This window comes from Musca autumnalis, unplaced genomic scaffold (assembly GCF_047663935.1).
Source record: "Musca autumnalis isolate F117 unplaced genomic scaffold, ASM4766393v1 scaffold_3, whole genome shotgun sequence".
NCBI lineage: Eukaryota > Metazoa > Arthropoda > Insecta > Diptera > Muscidae > Musca > Musca autumnalis.
The window spans coordinates 55782425-55803601 of NW_027411866.1; the positions used below are offsets into that span (position 1 = coordinate 55782425).

The following is a 21177-nucleotide window of genomic DNA, read 5'->3' on the forward strand; positions in this document are numbered from 1 at the left end:
GAGACACTTATCCACTCCTTAGACGAGTTTCAGGTAGACAGGGCCTTAAGGAACTGTATAAACCACATGCTAAGGAATAGATGGATAAGCTGCGGGCTATACGACGTGAAAATAAGAGACAAAGTTGGACAAGGAACGCCACAGGGAGGATTACTTTCACCTCTGTTGTGGGTTACCACCATAAACAGTCTCTTGAGGACCCTAACCGAAGAAGGATTTGACCCAGTCTGCTACGCAGACGACGTTATAATACTTCTGAGGGGAAAGAATCCGAATCAACTTTGTCGAAGAGCAGAAACGGCTCTAAAAATTGCTTTTAACTGGGCCAGGCCGAGAGGTCTGAACGTCAACCCGGAAAAAACAGAATTATGTCTATTCACTAGAAAAACGAAAATGAGACACTACGAGGAACCAGTTTTTCTAGATAAGCGATAAATATCTCCTGTACAGTTAAATATCTAGGAGTAATTCTGGATAGGAAACTTAAATGGAAAGACCATATACAAGAAAGGGCTAACAAGGCCCAAATATGTTGGTCAACCTGCAGAAGGGCCATAGGCTCAAAATGGGGGTTCAATCCTAGGATGATACACTGGCTATACAGAAGCGTAATTAGACCAATTCTAACGTACGCGTCTGTGGTATGGTGGACAGCCATGGACAAAAAATGCAATGTGGAAATATTGCAAAAGGTCCAAAGAACATGCTGCCTAAGCATTAGCGGAGCAATGAGGACCACGCCGACTAGGGCTCTAGAAACAATTTTGTTTCTACACCCAATAGATATTCAGGTAAGGTATGAGGCAGCCATCGCAGCTGTAAGGCTAAAGTCGATGAGCGAGTGGATCGAAAAGAGCCACCAAAACATATTAAAGGTCACAACGGGTGAATCTATAAATCAGGTAGTATCGGAGCGTATACCTGAAACTAGTGAAGTAGCCTTGTGTGAAGTGTCAATACCTGACAGAGACATGTGGATCGGGGGAGCTCTAGCACAGATTCCCGCTGGAAGCTGTGGGTTTACGGATGGGGCTGTGCTAGGGGGGAGAACCGGACTGGGTCTTTATATAATGGAACAGGAAACGGAAATCTCCTTCCGTCTGCCGGATCATAACACGATCCTGCAGGCAGAACTCAGTAGAGGGGTAATGGGCATTCTGGACCACAAAAGCGCCTTTTTTGCCTATTCGGCCCACTGTGCAGGCTGTGTGTGTGTGTGTGTGTGTGAGTGTGTGTGTGAGAGAGAGAGAGAGAGTGTGTGTGTGTGAGAGAGAGAGTGTGTGTGTGAGAGAGAGTGTGTGTGTGTGTGTGAGAGAGAGAGAGTGTGTGTGAGAGAGAGAACAAGAGAGAGAGAGATCACTAGATCGAGAGAGTATTTGGAGAGATCTTAAATGTAAACATAGCTTAAATATATACAAAATATTAGGGTGTCTCAAAAATATTACCTCCAAAAATATTAGGGTTGCCACATTTACCGCTTAAATTAAAAAATATTACGTTGAATCATGAAATATGGGGTCCCCAATGTGAGAGTTAGGATAAGGACCAGCCCTAAGAAGCAATTCTTACCCGAACAGACCTATTGTGCGAGAGAGTTTTATTCAAACAAATGTATGGCATTAGAGAACATATGAGAAAATTATAATAAGAGAGAGAGAGAGAGAGAGTAAACTAATAGACGGTTATACATTTACCCATTTACATGTATGTATCTCCAGATAGTTAGGATAAAGACCAGCCAAAAGATGCAATTTTTGTCGATTTGAACCACTGTGCGAGTCAGTTGGAATTAAACAAATGATTTAGTGGAGTATATCTAGTGAACCACATTTAACCTGTATATGTGTGGGAGGAATCCAGACCTTGATTTCAGGAGAGAAACACATTTAACCTGTATATGTGTGGGAGGGAGCCAGACCTTGATTTCAGGAGAGAAACACATTTAACCTGTATATGTGTGGGAGGGGGCCAGACCGAGAAGTTGAGAGAGAACCACATTTGATCGCTAATGTAAACAAAATACATTTCAATATACAGTCAACCAAAAAAGTCTACATACACCCTATAAATCTCGGGTGTTAAGGGTAAGGAAGCATTTTTATGAAAATCCAAGTACATAGTTCTATCTCATATCCCTAATAAACAATATTACATACAACAGAAATATATTCCATAATACGAATAACGGTAAATTCTATAAAAATTAAAAAATTAATAGGGAAAAAGTGTACATACACCCAATGAAATATTAAGATTACCGTAAAATTTATGGAATAAGCAATACAAATTTTACATTTTATTGCTTTATCAAATGTCTCTGGTTGTCTATGATATATTTTAGACAAAATTGGAACATATTTGGGCTTTAATTGCCGTTATTTAGTGTCAGAATTCGCGTATAGCTCGTTAAGGCGGACCCTTGCAGATTTCTTTGAGTTTTACAGTCTAGTAGTTTATGAAACCCCAGAAAATACAGTGGGACTACCAATTTTGGGATCCAAGAGCGCTATGAAGTTTTTCTTGTGGATAATATATGCTCCTGAGCTCCGCTAAATATACGAATTCCGAGGTTTCTCATAAATTTTATAGTTTTCACAACATTCCAAGGGGCAAATTACATGCAGAAGTCTTCGAATTACCTTGTAATAAGGTCTGGTACAATCCTCGAGCATCCATTGAATAAGCAATGTAAAAGTATCCGACATTTATAGCGCTTCAAGTGACCCTAACGATCATAATACGAGAGCATACTAGTTAACAGTGTTAATTTCATACAAATTGCATGTATTCTTTGGTGGTGCTTTTATTTTGATACTTTGGAAACTTTAGGAGCGAGTTTGTATAATAATGTTGTACATTTCTGATTGAGTTAAGGTCCAAAAATGTATTACAAGGTAATTCCAAGGTTCTTGCTTGTAATTTGACCCTTGGAATGCTGTGAAAACTATAAAATTTATGAAAAACTCAGGAATTCGCATATTTAGCGAAGCTCAGGAGCATATATTATCCATAAGAACAACTTCAAAGCGCGCTAGGATCTCAAAATAATTAGTCCCACAGTATTTCCTGGGGTTTCATAAACTACCAGACTGAAAAACTCAAAGGTATATGCAAAGGTCCGCCTTAACGAGCTATACGCGAATTCTGACACTAAATAACGGCAATTAAAGCCCAAATATGTTCCAATTTTGTCTAAAATATATCATAGACAACCAGAGACATTTGATAAAGCAATAAAATGTAAAATTTGTATTGCTTATTCCATAAATTTTACGGTAATCTTAATATTTCATTGGGTGTATGTACACTTTTTCCCTATTAATTTTTTAATTTTTATAGAATTTACCGTTATTCGTATTATGGAATATATTTCTGTTGTATGTAATATTGTTTTTTAGGGATATGAAATAGAACTATGTACTTGGATTTTCATAAAAATGCTTCCTTACCCTTAAAACTCGAGATTTATAGGGTGTATGTAGACTTTTTTGGTTGACTGTATGTCTGTCCGTAAGCATGTCGAATCATGATCGTAATCAAAGTGGATTTTTCCGTCCGTCCGCCAGTCTCTCTGTGAGCATGTTCAATCATGTTCATAACTTAACATATGTATCCCCAATTAATTTCACAATATTGTGAAATTCATGTTTTAGCATACTATAGTTTTCGTATAAAAAGCAAATAATCTTAAATAAGATTCAATGTATACCCAATTAATTTCACAAGTTTGTGAAATTATTGATGATGGTCAGGTTCGTTCGTCTTTTGAATTTCATAATGCTATGAGTTGAGATGAATGTCAGAGTTTCTCATATTGCAACAAAAACCCAAGAATAAACATTAAGTGACCATGAAATGATTCGTACAAATTCTCTCCTTTGTTATATTCCATGTTAGCGTACTGGTGATCGATACATTGACCAAAAATTTGATTTTTTGTTACCGAGCATTTAGGCAATTTGTTTACATTTAGACAAATGTAAACAAATCTGCAGTATTCAATGTTACAAGAATATTTCTTTGTTCGTAGGAAATCTTGCCCTTTGTGGGTATTACCCAGTTTGAGTCTGCAATGCATGTGTTTATGTTGACCATCAGGTGGTGGGGGGATAGGGGGTCAAGTGTGATGTGGAGGGGTATGGTTGAGGGCGGATTTTGATTCTGGAATACAATCAATACTTTGATTCATCCAAATAATTATATATTGATGGTAATTGTTGAGAACATCATCAGTACTTAACAAGTCACGGATTATTCAACATCGCATTCCAAAATTCTAATTGCTATAAAAATGGCTCCCCATATTTGTAATTATTGTGGAAATTCTTTCAATGTTAAACGCGAATTTTTTAAACACGTAAAATTGCATTGTAAAGATTGTGGACAATTGTTTGGCGATGCCAGTCAATTAAAATTTCACCAATTGTCACCACATACTAATCAACAAAAACAACAAGAACAACCAACTGAATCGCAGATGAATGCACCTAAAATAGACAAAATTAATCGGGCCGATAAGCTATGTGCAGAGTGTAACGTTACAGTGAAGAATATGATATCACATATTCGAAGTGAGAATCATCGCAGTGTTGTTAGAAAAAATTTGGAAAAAAATATAAAAATTATAAAAAGTGCATTCAATCAGAACATTACTTGTTATGAAGTGGAAAATACTAAAGACATTATATTACCCCGTGATTTTCTAAAAGACGCAAAAGACTCAATAATAAAATGTTTAAAATTTGAGTTGATTGAAAAAAATTGTATTAAAGTCAATATGGAGCTGCAGGGACAATATGTGAAGCCCACCGCTGTAAAAGAAAATCAGTCAAAATCTACTGAGTCGATAGCAACAGAACAAGTGTTTAATCACATATCAAAGACTGTAATCCTGTCCCTAGGTGATGATCTAGATGAAATCTTTACCAACCAAGAGAATGAACTTGTCGACAAATCAGACGAGTTTCAAGAAAGAGGTTCTGGTTGGGCCTTGGAAAAACTTTTAAAAATTGACGTCAATATTAACAAAGTCAATGTAACTCGAGGTTCACAATTCATCCCAACACCAACAACATTGAGAACAAAACATGCATGCATAAACATTCAAAATAAAGATGAATATTGCTTTAAATGGTGTATGATAGCGGCACTAAGTTTCCCGAAAAAAACACATGTCGATAGACCATCTACATATAAAGTCGATGTCAAGCAGGATGTCATCCGTCTCGATTCAGGAATAACATTAAACTTTATGGGTTTAAGTTTTCCATTGGCTCTAAAGGATGTAAAACAATTTGAAAAAGCCAACCCCGAAATCAGCATAAATGTTTACGGATATGAGCGATATTCCATTGAAGGTCCATACTACCTTACAAAAGAGGAAAAGAGACATCATGTTAACCTGATTTTACTCAACGATGGGGATAAATTCCATTACATATGGATTAAGAACATGTCACGGTAATATATCAACATTTAATAATGCGAAATAAGTTATATACTAATAATTGTGTATTTTTGGTATCTTTCAGCATGTTGAGATCTCAATTAACAGCACATCATGGACAAGTTTACATTTGCAACGGCTGCGTTCAACATTTTCATAGGGAGAAGGACCTCGATGTTCACAAAAAGCAATGTGGAGATGTAGTTTGCAGCATGCCCAAGACAAAGAAGGACGCGATACTCAAATTTGGAAACTACAAAAAGATGCTGAGGGTGGGCATTAGTATATATGCTGATGCTGAGAGCGTATTGAAACTTTAGGCGCGTCAGGGCCAGTATAAGTAAAGAACTTATCTAAACTAGAGTCAAAACTACATTTTATATTATAACTAAAAGCACATGGTACGTGCTCTTTTACTTGCTCTGTTTTAACGCTGTTATTGGGTTCCTGCTCCTTATGTTTCAATACGCTCTCAGCATCAGCATATATACTAATGCCCACCCTCAGCATCTTTTTGTAGTTTCCAAATTTGAGTATCGCGTCCTTCTTTGTCTTGGGCATGCTGCAAACTACACCTCCACATTGCTTTTTGTGAACATCGAGGTCCTTCTCCCTATGAAAATGTTGAACGCAGCCGTTGCAAATGTAAACTTGTCCATGATGTGCTGTTAATTGAGATCTCAACATGCTGAAAGATACCAAAAATACACAATTATTAGTATATAACTTATTTCGCATTATTAAATGTTGATATATTACCGTGACATGTTCTAAATCCATATGTAATGGAATTTATCCCCATCGTTGAGTAAAATCAGGTTAACATGATGTCTCTTTTCCTCTTTTGTAAGGTAGTATGGACCTTCAATGGAATATCGCTCATATCCGTAAACATTTATGCTGATTTCGGGGTTGGCTTTTTCAAATTGTTTTACATCCTTTAGAGCCAATGGAAAACTTAAACCCATAAAGTTTAATGTTATTCCTGAATCGAGACGGATGACATCCTGCTTGACATCGACTTTATATGTAGATGGTCTATCGACATGTGTTTTTTTCGGGAAACTTAGTGCCGCTATCATACACCATTTAAAGCAATATTCATCTTTATTTTGAATGTTTATGCATGCATGTTTTGTTCTCAATGTTGTTGGTGTTGGGATGAATTGTGAACCTCGAGTTACATTGACTTTGTTAATATTGACGTCAATTTTTAAAAGTTTTTCCAAGGCCCAACCAGAACCTCTTTCTTGAAACTCGTCTGATTTGTCGACAAGTTCATTCTCTTGGTTGGTAAAGATTTCATCTAGATCATCACCTAGGGACAGGATTACAGTCTTTGATATGTGATTAAACACTTGTTCTGTTGCTATCGACTCAGTAGATTTTGACTGATTCTCTTTTACAGCGGTGGGCTTCACATATTGTCCCTGCAGCTCCATATTGACTTTAATACAATTTTTTTCAATCAACTCAAATTTTAAACATTTTATTATTGAGTCTTTTGCGTCTTTTAGAAAATCACGGGGTAATATAATGTCTTTAGTATTTTCCACTTCATAACAAGTAATGTTCTGATTGAATGCACTTTTTATAATTTTTATATTTTTTTTCAAATTTTTTCTAACAACACTGCGATGATTCTCACTTCGAATATGTGATATCATATTCTTCACTGTAACGTTACACTCTGCACATAGCTTATCGGCCCGATTAATTTTGTCTATTTTAGGTGCATTCATCTGCGATTCAGTTGGTTGTTCTTGTTGTTTTTGTTGATTAGTATGTGGTGACAATTGGTGAAATTTTAATTGACTGGCATCGCCAAACAATTGTCCACAATCTTTACAATGCAATTTTACGTGTTTAAAAAATTCGCGTTTAACATTGGAAGAATTTCCACAATAATTACAAATATGGGGAGCCATTTTTATAGCAATTAGAATTTTGGAATGCGATGTTGAATAATCCGTGACTTGTTAAGTACTGATGATGTTCTCAACAATTACCATCAATATATAATTATTTGGATGAATCAAAGTATTGATTGTATTCCAGAATCAAAATCCGCCCTCAACCATACCCCTCCACATCACACTTGACCCCCTATCCCCCCACCACCTGATGGTCAACATAAACACATGCATTGCAGACTCAAACTGGGTAATACCCACAAAGGGCAAGATTTCCTACGAACAAAGAAATATTCTTGTAACATTGAATACTGCAGATTTGTTTACATTTGTCTAAATGTAAACAAATTGCCTAAATGCTCGGTGACAAAAAATCAAATTTTTGGTCAATGTATCGATCACCAGTACGCTAACATGGAATATAACAAAGGAGAGAATTTGTACGAATCATTTCATGGTCACTTAATGTTTATTCTTGGGTTTTTGTTGCAATATGAGAAACTCTGACATTCATCTCAACTCATAGCATTATGAAATTCAAAAGACGAACGAACCTGACCATCATCAATAATTTCACAAACTTGTGAAATTAATTGGGTATACATTGAATCTTATTTAAGATTATTTGCTTTTTATACGAAAACTATAGTATGCTAAAACATGAATTTCACAATATTGTGAAATTAATTGGGGATACATATGTTAAGTTATGAACATGATTGAACATGCTCACAGAGAGACTGGCGGACGGACGGAAAAATCCACTTTGATTACGATCATGATTCGACATGCTTACGGACAGACATATATTGAAATGTATTTTGTTTACATTAGCGATCAAATGTGGTTCTCTCTCAAATTCTCGGTCTGGCCCCCTCCCACACATATACAGGTTAAATGTGTTTCTCTCCTGAAATCAAGGTCTGGCTCCCTCCCACACATATACAGGTTAAATGTGTTTCTCTCCTGAAATCAAGGTCTGGATTCCTCCCACACATATACAGGTTAAATGTGGTTCACTAGATATACTCCACTAAATCATTTGTTTAATTCCAACTGACACAGTGGTTCAAATCGACAAAAATTGCATCTTTTGGCTGGTCTTTATCCTAACTATCTGGAGATACATACATGTAAATGAGTAAATGTATAACCGTCTATTAGTTTACTCTCTCTCTCTTATTATAATTTTCTCATATGTTCTCTAATGCCATACATTTGTTTGAATAAAACTCTCTCGCACAATAGGTCTGTTCGGGTAAGAATTGCTTCTTAGGGCTGGTCCTTATCCTAACTCTCACATTGGGGACCCCATATTTCATGATTCAACGTAATATTTTTTAATTTAAGCGGTAAATGTGGCAACCCTAATATTTTTGGAGGTAATATTTTTGAGACACCCTAATATTTTGTATATATTTAAGCTATGTTTACATTTAAGATCTCTCCAAATACTCTCTCGATCTAGTGATCTCTCTCTCTCTTGTTCTCTCTCTCACACACACTCTCTCTCTCACACACACACACACTCTCTCTCACACACACACTCACACACACACACACAGCCTGCACAGTGGGCCGAATAGGCAAAAAAGGCGCTTTTGTGGTCCAGAATGCCCATTACCCCTCTACTGAACTCCGGGCGATAACAGAGTGTCTGCTTTGGTTTGATACTCACACAAGGCCTACCACTGTAAATATCCTTACGGATAGCAAAGCAGCCATTAGAGCTATATCAACCAAGACAGTGAAATCTAGAACTGTCTTGGAATCAGGGTTTCGGAGTCGGAGTCGGAGTCTACGAGTCGGAGTCGAGCAATTTTGCTGGAGTCGGAGTCTGAGTCGAGAAAAATAACTCGACTCCGACTCCGAGCAAAATTTTTTCCACGTTATAGAAGTATAACATTAAATTTGGAACAAGAACATTTTTAAAAGAAATGTATAAGAAAACATATATGCAAATATTATACTAAGTTAAGGGACGATTCACAGGATATTTACTATCCTCTGAAGTGTAGTCTATTCATCCCTATTTTGTTGATCCAATTGATTCTTTACATTTTTGGAAACAAAAGTAAAGCTCTATGACAATCGATTTAAGATTGGACCTTTAACCTCTTTCGTCAGAAGTCTTATTGCTCTTCTCACAAAGGTCTATTGGTATTCTTATCCAGTTTTTTATGAGAAGTCATCCTTGTCTTCTATTAAAGACAGTGTGGTCTCTATGGGAAATCTTACTGAATACCCTGTGGTACAAAATGAAATTCAAGATCTAGGAGTGGAAAATTCCTTTTCGGAATGAAAGCCCCAATTGAGAACCCCAAAGGATCCTATAGCTGAAAATTCTGAGTCATGACATAATGAATTTTTTCATTGACCCCCATCCATCATTGAGAAAATAGCTTTATATCTCTGTTTGGAGACATTGTTTCATCATTTTTAGATGACATGATTTCAGTGAGGAACCTTTCTTTCTATATACTCGATGAGGGCTTTAGATGTAGACATTCAAATAACCGGATCTGTCCGCCGAGTTTTCTACACAATCACATACGAAATTCAATGAAATATATAATCATAGTTTTCATGAGAAAGGATCGGATAAAAGTGATAAAGAAGTGAAAACATGGCAATATCGATTTCGTGTCCTAGTGGACCGACCCTACATAAAATTTTCCTAGCAACATTTTTGTAGAATATATAGGGTGATACCTACTTATAAATTTCAGAAAAAAGTGGAATGTATAAATATCATAGAATAGGTAGTCAAATTTTTAAGTCGATCGGAACAATAATGCTTTAGTCTGAGCGTTGCATGGGAACAATTTATTTTATTTTGTATGCAGCATAAACTGTGTTTTTCTCGAAATCGGCGACAAAAATATATGACAATTGGTTTATTAGTTTTCGAGCTAAAGTTGGCACCCCACAATGCTTTAATAAAAACAAGGTTTCGTAGACGGCCTCAAAACTTCGTAATATTTTTCTCTTTCAGTAAAGAAAACAAAATTGCGAAAAAATCAAGAAAAATGGCTTTTATTGAGCTTTACAACTGGGGGTCTTCTTTTGAGGCTAAGCACACTAAAATGTTAGCTTACATCCAGTTTGAAACATGGTCATGAATTGCCTATAATTTGTTTGAATGTAGTCCTTATGATTTGTATTGCTCCTTCATTTTCACATATTTTGAAAGCTCAACGATTTTCTTACGCGGAAGAGTTCCGTCCAGAATATACTCGTGCAAAAAAGGAAAACCGACAAAAACGTTCTAACTTTGCAATTTTTCAACGTAAGATTCGACAGAAACAATATTGATATGTTCGAATGTATTCGAACGAATGTCCCTTCTTATGAATATGTAAGGAAAAACTAACACATTAGCCTATAAAGGCCAAAATATAGGAAAAAGTTAACAATTTGTGCAAATTTTAGTCATTTTTAGTAGTATAGGAATTTACTCTCGGAGTCGACCCGGAGTCGGAGTCGGAGCCGGAGTCGTGAAAAAATCTCGTCTGGAGTCGGAGTCGGAGTCGAGCCAAAAATACCTCGACTCCGAAACCCTGCTTGGAATGTATTAAATCTATAAATAATTACTCCCAACACGGTAAGGTAAACATTATATGGGTACCAGGGCATACCGGGATTAGGGGTAATGAAATAGCAAACTCCTTGGCAAAACAAGCCAAGGAGCAACCCACGGTAAGTCTAGAAAACGCTAAGCCGTTTAAAGCTACGCGACTAGAACTAAAGACATGGGCAAAAAATGCACATGTATCCCTCTGGAGTAGTGAAGAGAAGGGAAAAAACACAAAAACAATAGACTAACAGGAATCCTTACAGGTCACCTAGGTCTAAAAGCGAATCTGCACAAAATAGGTTGTGCAGAAAACAGTGAATGCAGAGCATGCGGAGAGGACGACGAAACGTTGGAACATTACCTCTGCCATTGTCAAGCCTTCACAAATCTGAGAACCTAGTTACTAGGGAATGACATTATACCAGGACTCGATCAAATTAGGACAATCGAGTTCAAAAAGATCAGAGACTATGTAAATAGGACAGAGATCCTAGACTAAGTCAAAAAAAGATAATCCTCCATAACACAAAAAAAAAAATAGAGCCCACAACAGGCCTACTTATGGCTTAAGTGTATGTCCACATGGGCATGTGGTGATCTAGGATCACCCCTCTTATCAACCTAACCTAACCTAAATATATCGTCTATACGCTTGGATCATCTATTGAAACAGAACAAAAACTGGTCGGTAGAGGAATTTGAGCAGGTCCTTAAGCAAGATCGTGAGCATATGCTAAACACTCCCTTCCAATATAATGTTTCGGTGGAAGAAATTTAAAAATGGATCCAAAGTGAGGTGGACCGCCTAGAACAAAAGGGTAAATTGAATACTGAAACAAGTAAAAAAGTATCAGTCGACTTTTCCGACAGAAATATACATTTAGACTCTGACATAATGAAAAGAAACCAACCAAGTATAGTTTGTTTTCCAAAAATCAGTACTGTTGTAATGAGGTACCAGAAGAAGTGGACCGATATATTCTTCGAATATGAAAGATTGGATCAAATGCACTACTCCATTTGGGAGCCATTTTAATTGGTGGCACAATATGGTCGTATGGTCAGACACTCAATAATCATTATACCGTCGTAATATGAGCCGCGAAGATTACATGTAAAAATTTCGAAACGATCCTAGACATCTCCCTAAACCGCAAAGTCCATGTTTGAACCTGATTTAAGTGTGAAAGAAATGTTGCGATGCGCAAAGGTTAGACCAATGTCAGTCAGGCCCTCCTTTCGATAGTTAGATGGTCACAGTGGATTTTTAGAGCTTTTAGACCTTTAGGTCGTTTGTAAACAGGACGACAGCAAGTATTTTCCGTAAAAATCTGCAAACTAACCTTGAACAGTCCTTAAACTGCTCTTAAGCAAATGTGTTCAACTTTTATGGGGAAGGTATCCGAGGATGTTTTCCAATATATACTTTTATTTAAGTTGAAATTAATATACGAACCGTATATGATGCATTGTCCTAATTTCATCCCACTGTACAATAGGGTTAGTCATTTTTTCATTTTGTTTCGAATATCAAAAATCTGTGGAAATGGCAAAAATAATAAGAATTGCGTTTTTACTTTTTCGAAATTGTAAAAAAACCTTCGGCACACAATGCAATTACTTTAGCTAAAAACAAACTTTTTTAGTTTACTTTTTTTAAATTTTTAAATTTGATAAATTTTTTCTGCAATAGTTGTTCTTGGAAATAATTTTTTTTAGTTGGTTTTAGTGGATCGATTTCAAATATGTAATTTGATCAAAAATCTGTCATTTAGTTTTTAAGCTACATAGATTTTAAAATTTGCAACTCGGTTTCATTTCCCAGTTTTAAAAATTTTAAACGAGTTGCTCTAATAAAAGTTTGACAATACAGAAGTAATGTCATAATACATAATTTATATCGTTTTGAGTTTTAAATAATTTTTTCATAGCTTGTGTTCACATCGCCATGTCGTTTAAAAAAAGTTGCAAAAATGTCCAAAAAAACAGTGATAATAAAAAAGCTGTTTTGCCGCTATACCATTTATACGAATTTCCGAAAGAAATCAATATAATTGAAAGATATAGAGGATTAGTGCTTGAGAAATCTAAAAAAATTAAAAAAAATATTACCAAATTTTAAAAATCACAAAAAAATTCAAATAAATAAGTTGGTTTTGAACTAAAGTAATTGCATTTTGTGCGGAACGTTTTTGCACAATTTCGAAAAAGTAAAAACGCAATTCTGCTTGTTTTTGCCTGCCCTATATGCTACTTCCACAGATTTTGAATCTAAAAAAATGACTAACCCTACTGTACAATGGAAATTTTATAAAATTTAATTTAGATTTTCATTATTATCAATTTAAATTATTTCAATATACACGCACACAAACATGTAATTTTATTTGTTAGCATGTATACTCAAATAGATTCAAGTATTACAAAACCAACAAACATACATTATTACAAAATGTTTAAAATAAGGACAACAATACGGTAAGAAGTCAACAATGACACACAATGATTATTTAGATAATTTTATTTATTATACCCCAGGGGTTCACTGTCACAATAACAGCAACAACAAAAAGTGTAACCCAAATGCAACCCAAACAAAAACAATGCAACAATACATATGTACATATGTCCACCTAAACAAAACCAGCAACTAGGATGTCTTAACTCCCCATCGATTATAAAGAGAGGTCGGTCTCTTGACGAATGTGTAGAGGGGTGTATACTCATTGTATGTTTGAAAAGATCTCGGGTAAGAAGTGGCACTTTTTTCTTTTTGCAGTTGTAAACAAGGATACAAACAGCATTTCATTCTGATTTTACTATAAAAGAATCACATATGTTAACACCAATTATTGTTTCCACGAATTTCAAAATCACACTCCTTCCGAATCCACCAATATAATTTTTATAAGAAAAGTGCTGGTAACTACATACTTAGATACATACGTATTACAAAAGTCGGTGTTCTTTGAATGTGTGCTGCTGTCTTTCAATCACTCCTTATAATGTGCGGTTTACACGCCCAGACGGTGTCGATTCCATTAATAATTGATAAAAATTATGTGTAGATTGGAAACATGAGTAGAGTTAACGCCACCACTGGATTAACATTGACTTGCATGTACAAACTTCCAATTCCCAATATGCTCATAACATTCATTTTGCACAACTTTGCAGCCGAAACGAAAACACTTAGAAATGTGTTAGGAAATCAAAAATGTATATAATTTCAATGGTAAAAATGAAAAAAGAAAGAAAACTGTAAAAGCTTATGGAAGAAAAGCAACCATTTAACTTAGTAGACCAGATGTTAAGTACTAAAACACCAATACTATACTTGTTTCTATGATATTTTTGTTTTTGAGTTTCTTGGAAGTTAAACGGTTCCGCTCACCAACAAATTGTTTAGTTCAATAATTGCGTCATTTTCTAAAACTGTAATTGTTTTTTTTCAGATTCGAATATCGAGGAAGATGATGAAGAATCGAACAGTTCGAAGCGTAGGCGATGTCGCACCAATTTTAATGCATGGCAGCTGGATGAGTTGGAAAGAGCTTTTCTGACAAGTCATTATCCAGATGTACTACTAAGGGAAACCCTTGCCTTGAGACTAAATCTGAAAGAGAGTCGAATATCAGTAAGTAGCAAATCGATAGCAATAGTTACTTGAAATTGGCCAGTGCAATCAAAAATAGCAGGCAATTAATGAAACACAAAAATTGTTTGTAATAATACTCCATTTAATAATTCTGTAGCCCTTAATTGATTCAGTACCACATACAAATGCAAATTAAATTACTATTCAAAACATCCCAGCGAACCAAAAATTCACACATTTAACATTTCTACACAATATCTAAATACATGCGTTCGAAAAATTTACTTAGTTCAACCCGGCTTTCTGAAGGGTATCTGCACATCATGTCGAAACCTATCAAAACTTCCATTACTACATAAGGGGTATATATAATACCTTGGTGGACGTAACTACTTACAAATCAAACTCCTATTTATTATTATTTTAACTAGAGCACGTCACCGAAATAAGTAGTAATTACTTACTTACATAGATGGCATTTATTCTAAACAGAACGTTTTGTTACATAGGACTAAGAATAGATTACCAAACGCACTAATCTTCTGCTTTATTTTCCATCGGAGTTTGGGCCTTCCCCTGGGGAGTATACCGTCAAGAGGCTCGTGGTCTATCGAATCACCCTTTATTTTTGAAAGGGTCTATAGAAGCACCGTTTATTTTAGAAAGGGTCTATAGAAGCACCGTTTATTTTAGAAAGGGTCTATAGAAGCACCGTTTATTTTAGAAAGGGTCTATAGAAGCACCCTTTCTTTTAGAAAGGGTCTATAGAAGAACCGTTTATTTTAGAAAGGGTCTATAGAAGCACCGTTTATTTTAGAAAGGGTCTATAGAAGCACCGTTTATTTTAGAAAGGGTCTATAGAAGCACCCTTTATTTTAGAAAGGGTATATAGAAGCACCCTTTCTTTTAGAAAGGGTCTATAGAAGCACCCTTTATTTTAGAAAGGGTCTATAGAAGCACCCTTCATTTTAGAAAGGGTCTATAGAAGCACCCTTTATTTTAGAAAGGGTCTATAGAAGCACCCTTTATTTTAGAAAGGGTCTATAGAAGCACCCTTTCTTTTAGAAAGGGTCTATAGAAGCACCCTTTCTTTTAAAAAGGGTCTATAGAAGCGCCCTTTCTTTTAGAAAGGGTCTATAGAAGCACCCTTTCTTTTAGAAAGGGTCTATAGAGGCACCCTTTCTTTTAGAAAGGGTCTATAGAAGCACCCTTTCTTTCAGAAAGGGTCTATAGAAGCACCCTTTCTTTCAGAAAGGGTCTATAGAAGCACCCTTTCTATCAGAAAGTGTCTATAGAAGCACCCTTTCTTTCAGAAAGGGTCTATAGAAGCACCCTTTCTTTCAGAAAAGATCGATAAAAACAGTTAAAAGTACCTCTGGACATTCTACTTGAGAATCAAGCATCCCGATGTGCCTTGAGGCTCAAGGAGCTTCTTTCAGAAAGGGTCTATAGAAACACCCTTTCTTTTAGAAAGGGTCTATAGAAGCACCTTTTCTTTTAGAAAGGGTCTATAGAAGCACCTTTTCTTTTAGAAAGGGTCTATAGAAGCACCCTTTCTTTTAGAAAGGGTCTATAGAAGCACCCTTTTTTTTAGAAAGGGTCTATAGAAGCACCCTTTCTTTTAGAAAGGGTCTATAGAAGCACCCTTTCTTTTAGAAAGGGTCTATAGCAGCACCCTTTCTTTTAGAAAGGGTCTATAGAAGCACCCTTTCTTTTAGAAAGGGTCTATAGAAGCACCCTTTCTTTTAGAAAGGGTCTATAGAAGCACCCTTTCTTTTAGAAAGGGTCTATAGAAGCACCCTTTCTTTCAGAAAAGATCGATAAAAGCAGTTAAAAATACCTCTGGACATTCTACTTGAGAATCAAGCATCCCGATGTGCCTTGAGGCTCAAGGAGCTTCTTTCAGAAAGGGTCTATAGAAGCACCCTTTCTTTTAGAAAGGGTCTATAGAAGCACCCTTTCTTTTAGAAAGGGTCTATAGAAGCACCCTTTCTTTTAGAAAGGGTCTATAGAAGCACCCTTTCTTTTAGAAAGGGTCTATAGAAGCACCCTTTCTTTTAGAAAGGGTCTATAGAAGCACCCTTTCTTTTAGAAAGGGTCTATAGAAGCACCCTTTCTTTTAGAAAGGGTCTATAGAAGCACCCTTTCTTTTAGAAAGGGTCTATAGAAGCACCCTTTCTTTTAGAAAGGGTCTATAGAAGCACCCTTTCTTTTAGAAAGGGTCTATAGAAGCACCCTTTCTTTTAGAAAGGGTCTATAGAAGCACCCTTTCTTTTAGAAAGGGTCTATAGAAGCACCCTTTCTTTTAGAAAGGGTCTATAGAAGCACCCTTTCTTTTAGAAAGGGTCTATAGAAGCACCCTTTCTTTTAGAAAGGGTCTATAGAAGCACCCTTTCTTTTAGAAAGGGTCTATAGAAGCACCCTTTCTTTTAGAAAGGGTCTATAGAAGCACCCTTTCTTTTAGAAAGGGTCTATAGAAGCACCCTTTCTTTTAGAAAGGGTCTATAGAAGCACCCTTTCTTTTAGAAAGGGTCTATAGAAGCACCCTTTCTTTTAGAAAGGGTCTATAGAAGCACCCTTTCTTTTAGAAAGGGTCTATAGAAGCACCCTTTCTTTTAGAAAGGGTCTATAGAAGCACCCTTTCTTTTAGAAAGGGTCTATAGAAGCACCCTTTCTTTTAGAAAGGGTCTATAGAAGCACCCTTTCTTTTAGAAAGGGTCTATAGAAGCACCCTTTCTTTTAGAAAGGGTCTATAGAAGCACCCTTTCTTTTAGAAAGGGTCTATAGAAGCACCCTTTCTTTTAGAAAGGGTCTATAGAAGCACCCTTTCTTTTAGAAAGGGTCTATAGAAGCACCCTTTCTTTTAGAAAGGGTCTATAGAAGCACCCTTTCTTTTAGAAAGGGTCTATAGAAGCACCCTTTCTTTTAGAAAGGGTCTATAGAAGCACCCTTTCTTTTAGAAAGGGTCTATAGAAGCACCCTTTCTTTTAGAAAGGGTCTATAGAAGCACCCTTTCTTTTAGAAAGGGTCTATAGAAGCACCCTTTCTTTTAGAAAGGGTCTATAGAAGCACCCTTTCTTTTAGAAAGGGTCTATAGAAGCACCCTTTCTTTTAGAAAGGGTCTATAGAAGCACCCTTTCTTTTAGAAAGGGTCTATAGAAGCACCCTTTCTTTTAGAAAGGGTCTATAGAAGCACCCTTTCTTTTAGAAAGGGTCTATAGAAGCACCCTTTCTTTTAGAAAGGGTCTATAGAAGCACCCTTTCTTTTAGAAAGGGTCTATAGAAGCACCCTTTCTTTTAGAAAGGGTCTATAGAAGCACCCTTTCTTTTAGAAAGGGTCTATAGAAGCACCCTTTCTTTTAGAAAGGGTCTATAGAAGCACCCTTTCTTTTAGAAAGGGTCTATAGAAGCACCCTTTCTTTTAGAAAGGGTCTATAGAAGCACCCTTTCTTTTAGAAAGGGTCTATAGAAGCACCCTTTCTTTTAGAAAGGGTCTATAGAAGCACCCTTTCTTTTAGAAAGGGTCTATAGAAGCACCCTTTCTTTTAGAAAGGGTCTATAGAAGCACCCTTTCTTTTAGAAAGGGTCTATAGAAGCACCCTTTCTTTTAGAAAGGGTCTATAGAAGCACCCTTTCTTTTAGAAAGGGTCTATAGAAGCACCCTTTCTTTTAGAAAGGGTCTATAGAAGCACCCTTTCTTTTAGAAAGGGTCTATAGAAGCACCCTTTCTTTTAGAAAGGGTCTATAGAAGCACCCTTTCTTTTAGAAAGGGTCTATAGAAGCACCCTTTCTTTTAGAAAGGGTCTATAGAAGCACCCTTTCTTTTAGAAAGGGTCTATAGAAGCACCCTTTCTTTTAGAAAGGGTCTATAGAAGCACCCTTTCTTTCAGAAAGTGTCTATGGAAGCACCCTTTCTTCCAGAATAGATCGATAAAAGCAGTTAAAAGTACCTCTGGACATTCTACTTGAGAATTTAGCATCCCGATGTGCCTTGAGGCTCAAGGAGCTTTACTTCGGAACAACCTCCTCCGAACTTCGGGACAACCACCTCTGAACCTCCGAAGAACTTGCTCTTTCCCTATTCAGTCCACAGGAACATCAAAACCTGTTCGCTACTATACACGCAACAACACACAAACGGCAAAAAATATTTTTTCACTCGATTTTACTCATCGAGTAAACTCGTACTCCATTTCGAGCATTTTCACTCCCACTCGTTTTTTCTTGCAAAACTCGTACTCTTCAAGTAGTCATACTAGCAAACACTTTTCACTCGCGAGTAAAAACAAGCAAGTCTGAAATATGCTTCTCGAGTGACGAGTAAAAATGGAGTATACTCGATTTCTTTTTTCTGCTCGCGCTAGTACTCCTGCTAGAACTCGCTCGAATTTCACTCGCGAGTAGAATTCGAGCGAGTATTTTGGAGCTCTGGGGACGACAGCCTTTGCAAATAGGATAGTCACGCTCTAAAGACCCAAGGATCATTTATTATTAAATCTATAGGTGGTATTTTTAGATCTACTTTTCATGGGACTTCTCTAGGATTTGACGTAGAGTAAAGATTTGGCATACTGTAGATTTCCCAGGTCTAACACGGCATTGGTACGCTCTATAGCACTTTCTAAGCGATGGGTAGGAAACGTATGCCTCAGTAGTTTCCATAAACCGTTTTGGCTCCTTTCTTGTGCACGGGATATAGCAGACTAAGCCTTATTGTTCTTCAGTCGATTAATTGCTGTCTTAACATCACTTTGGCTAGACGGTAAACACTTCCGTCGTTTGGGATTGGTTTTGGTGTTCTTCATCGCCGACCATATTTCACACAAAGAGCTTGATGAAATGCTCCTTCCAGATCCTAAGTACGCTATATATATCAGTTACCAGGTTACCTTTATAATCTGGTCATTTACGCTCAAGCAAAATTTTCTGACTTCATGTTGACTCCTGAACATCCCGAGTTTCTCTAGCTCACGTTTTTCTTGTTTTTTTCCTTTCGATATTTTTCCTTGGTGCTTCGAGTAGCTACTGAGTAGCCTTAAGACGCGAGTTGATTTTTGGTAACAGGGTTGCTCTGCATCCCACATTCTTTTCATTAGTAGCCTTACGGCGCGAGTTGGTGTTTGGTAACCAAGTATAGATTTTACAGCAGTTTGAAGAAAGTTGGTTATTCCATGCCACTGTGATTCCGCATTATCGGGGCAAGTTGTCGTCTTCCAGCATGTCGGTCAGTTGAGCGGACATCGAACACCTTGGAGGAGTGTCTACCGTCTATCAGAACATGATCGATGTGGTTTCTGGTTTTCCCATCTGGAAACATCCACGAGGTCTTGTGTATGTCGAAGTTTTGGAAACTAACGCTGCACACGGCCATTTTTTGTCGCTGCAAAATCGATCAGCTTCATCTCGTTTTCGTTACATCATTAAGGTTAAACTTGCCGACCCTGGGACATTAAAATCTCTTAGAACAATCATAATGCCATGGCCAGGGCAGATAAGGCCTTCCTTAGGGGTAGTTTACACTATATGTAAATGTCATATGACATGAAATTTTCCATCATTATATAGTCGCTAATATGTGCAATATTGGGGATTTTCCTTACGCCATTTACTTTGTGCGTCCACACCAGCAAAAATGTAATAAAATTACGTCTCCACATTGCCTGCGTGGGTAGATATGGAATGTTTTTATTTCGTGTCGTATGACATTTACATATAGTGTAAACTACCCCTTAGACATTGAAAACAGTGATCATGGTTTGCTGGGATACTCGTGAATAATGCATTTCAATTGAATTGCATTAGCGGCAACTGTGATTTGTGAAATGACATGATGACATGATATTACGGAATAACCGACGACATTAAATGGTTAACAGGCAGCTGCTACTTGGAATTCTGTTGCTGTTATGTGGCATTTTATTGTTTTGTAAATTAAATAATTTAAATTCATCATGCACTTTGTTCTCCACTCAACTCTTTGCTTCGAACCCCTATGTTGTCTTCCTATTGCCGGATAAACTGCTATTCAAAATAATAAAAATATATCCTACGAATAATGATTACACGAATACCAGATATGAATGACTTCATGTCGATTCTGATTACAGCAAAGTGGCACTTAAGTTGAAATTGTTTCTTGACATTACACGCAAATTTTCTATGGACGATATAGGATTTTACAGGGTATTTGCAAAAATAGTGTTCATTAAACAAATTATAACTTTAAGTGGTTCTCTTGTAGGACTAGGTAACAAATTCAAACTCATCCTGCAGCTGTTAAGCAACTTAGAAATATGCATAACATGACTTAACTCATAATGTTGTGGCACCCTGTATCATTATTGTTTCATATGAATTAATTTACTATCTTCCACATTATGTCTGCGGCTATGTTGAAAACAATTTCCATTTTTTCTACCCGCGATAGAAAGCAAATCAAATTGGCAGAAAACTATTTTAATATTGAATTCAGTCATTTCATGAGTCTATTTTTAATATTTCATTTATTTGTTTATTTCTCCCAAATGCAATGATGTCCAATTGACAGGAAAACTATAAACATGCAAGGCGAAAAGTGAATATAACATTTTCTGTCATGGTTATATGGACATATATTTACATAGATAACCTTACTCGAAGCTAG

At 36.5% G+C, this 21177-nt stretch overlaps 1 protein-coding gene across 1 annotated transcript in view; it reads left to right on the forward strand.

The window, feature by feature from the left end:
* The window catches only part of LOC141397402 (homeobox protein unc-4-like), a 141081-nt gene that overhangs the window by 110312 nt on the left and 9592 nt on the right, over positions 1-21177 (forward strand). Inside the window, exon 2 of the mRNA XM_073973548.1 lies at positions 14392-14573. Coding sequence (XP_073829649.1) covers positions 14392-14573 — 182 coding nt within the window. The remainder of the gene's footprint in view (positions 1-14391; positions 14574-21177) is intronic.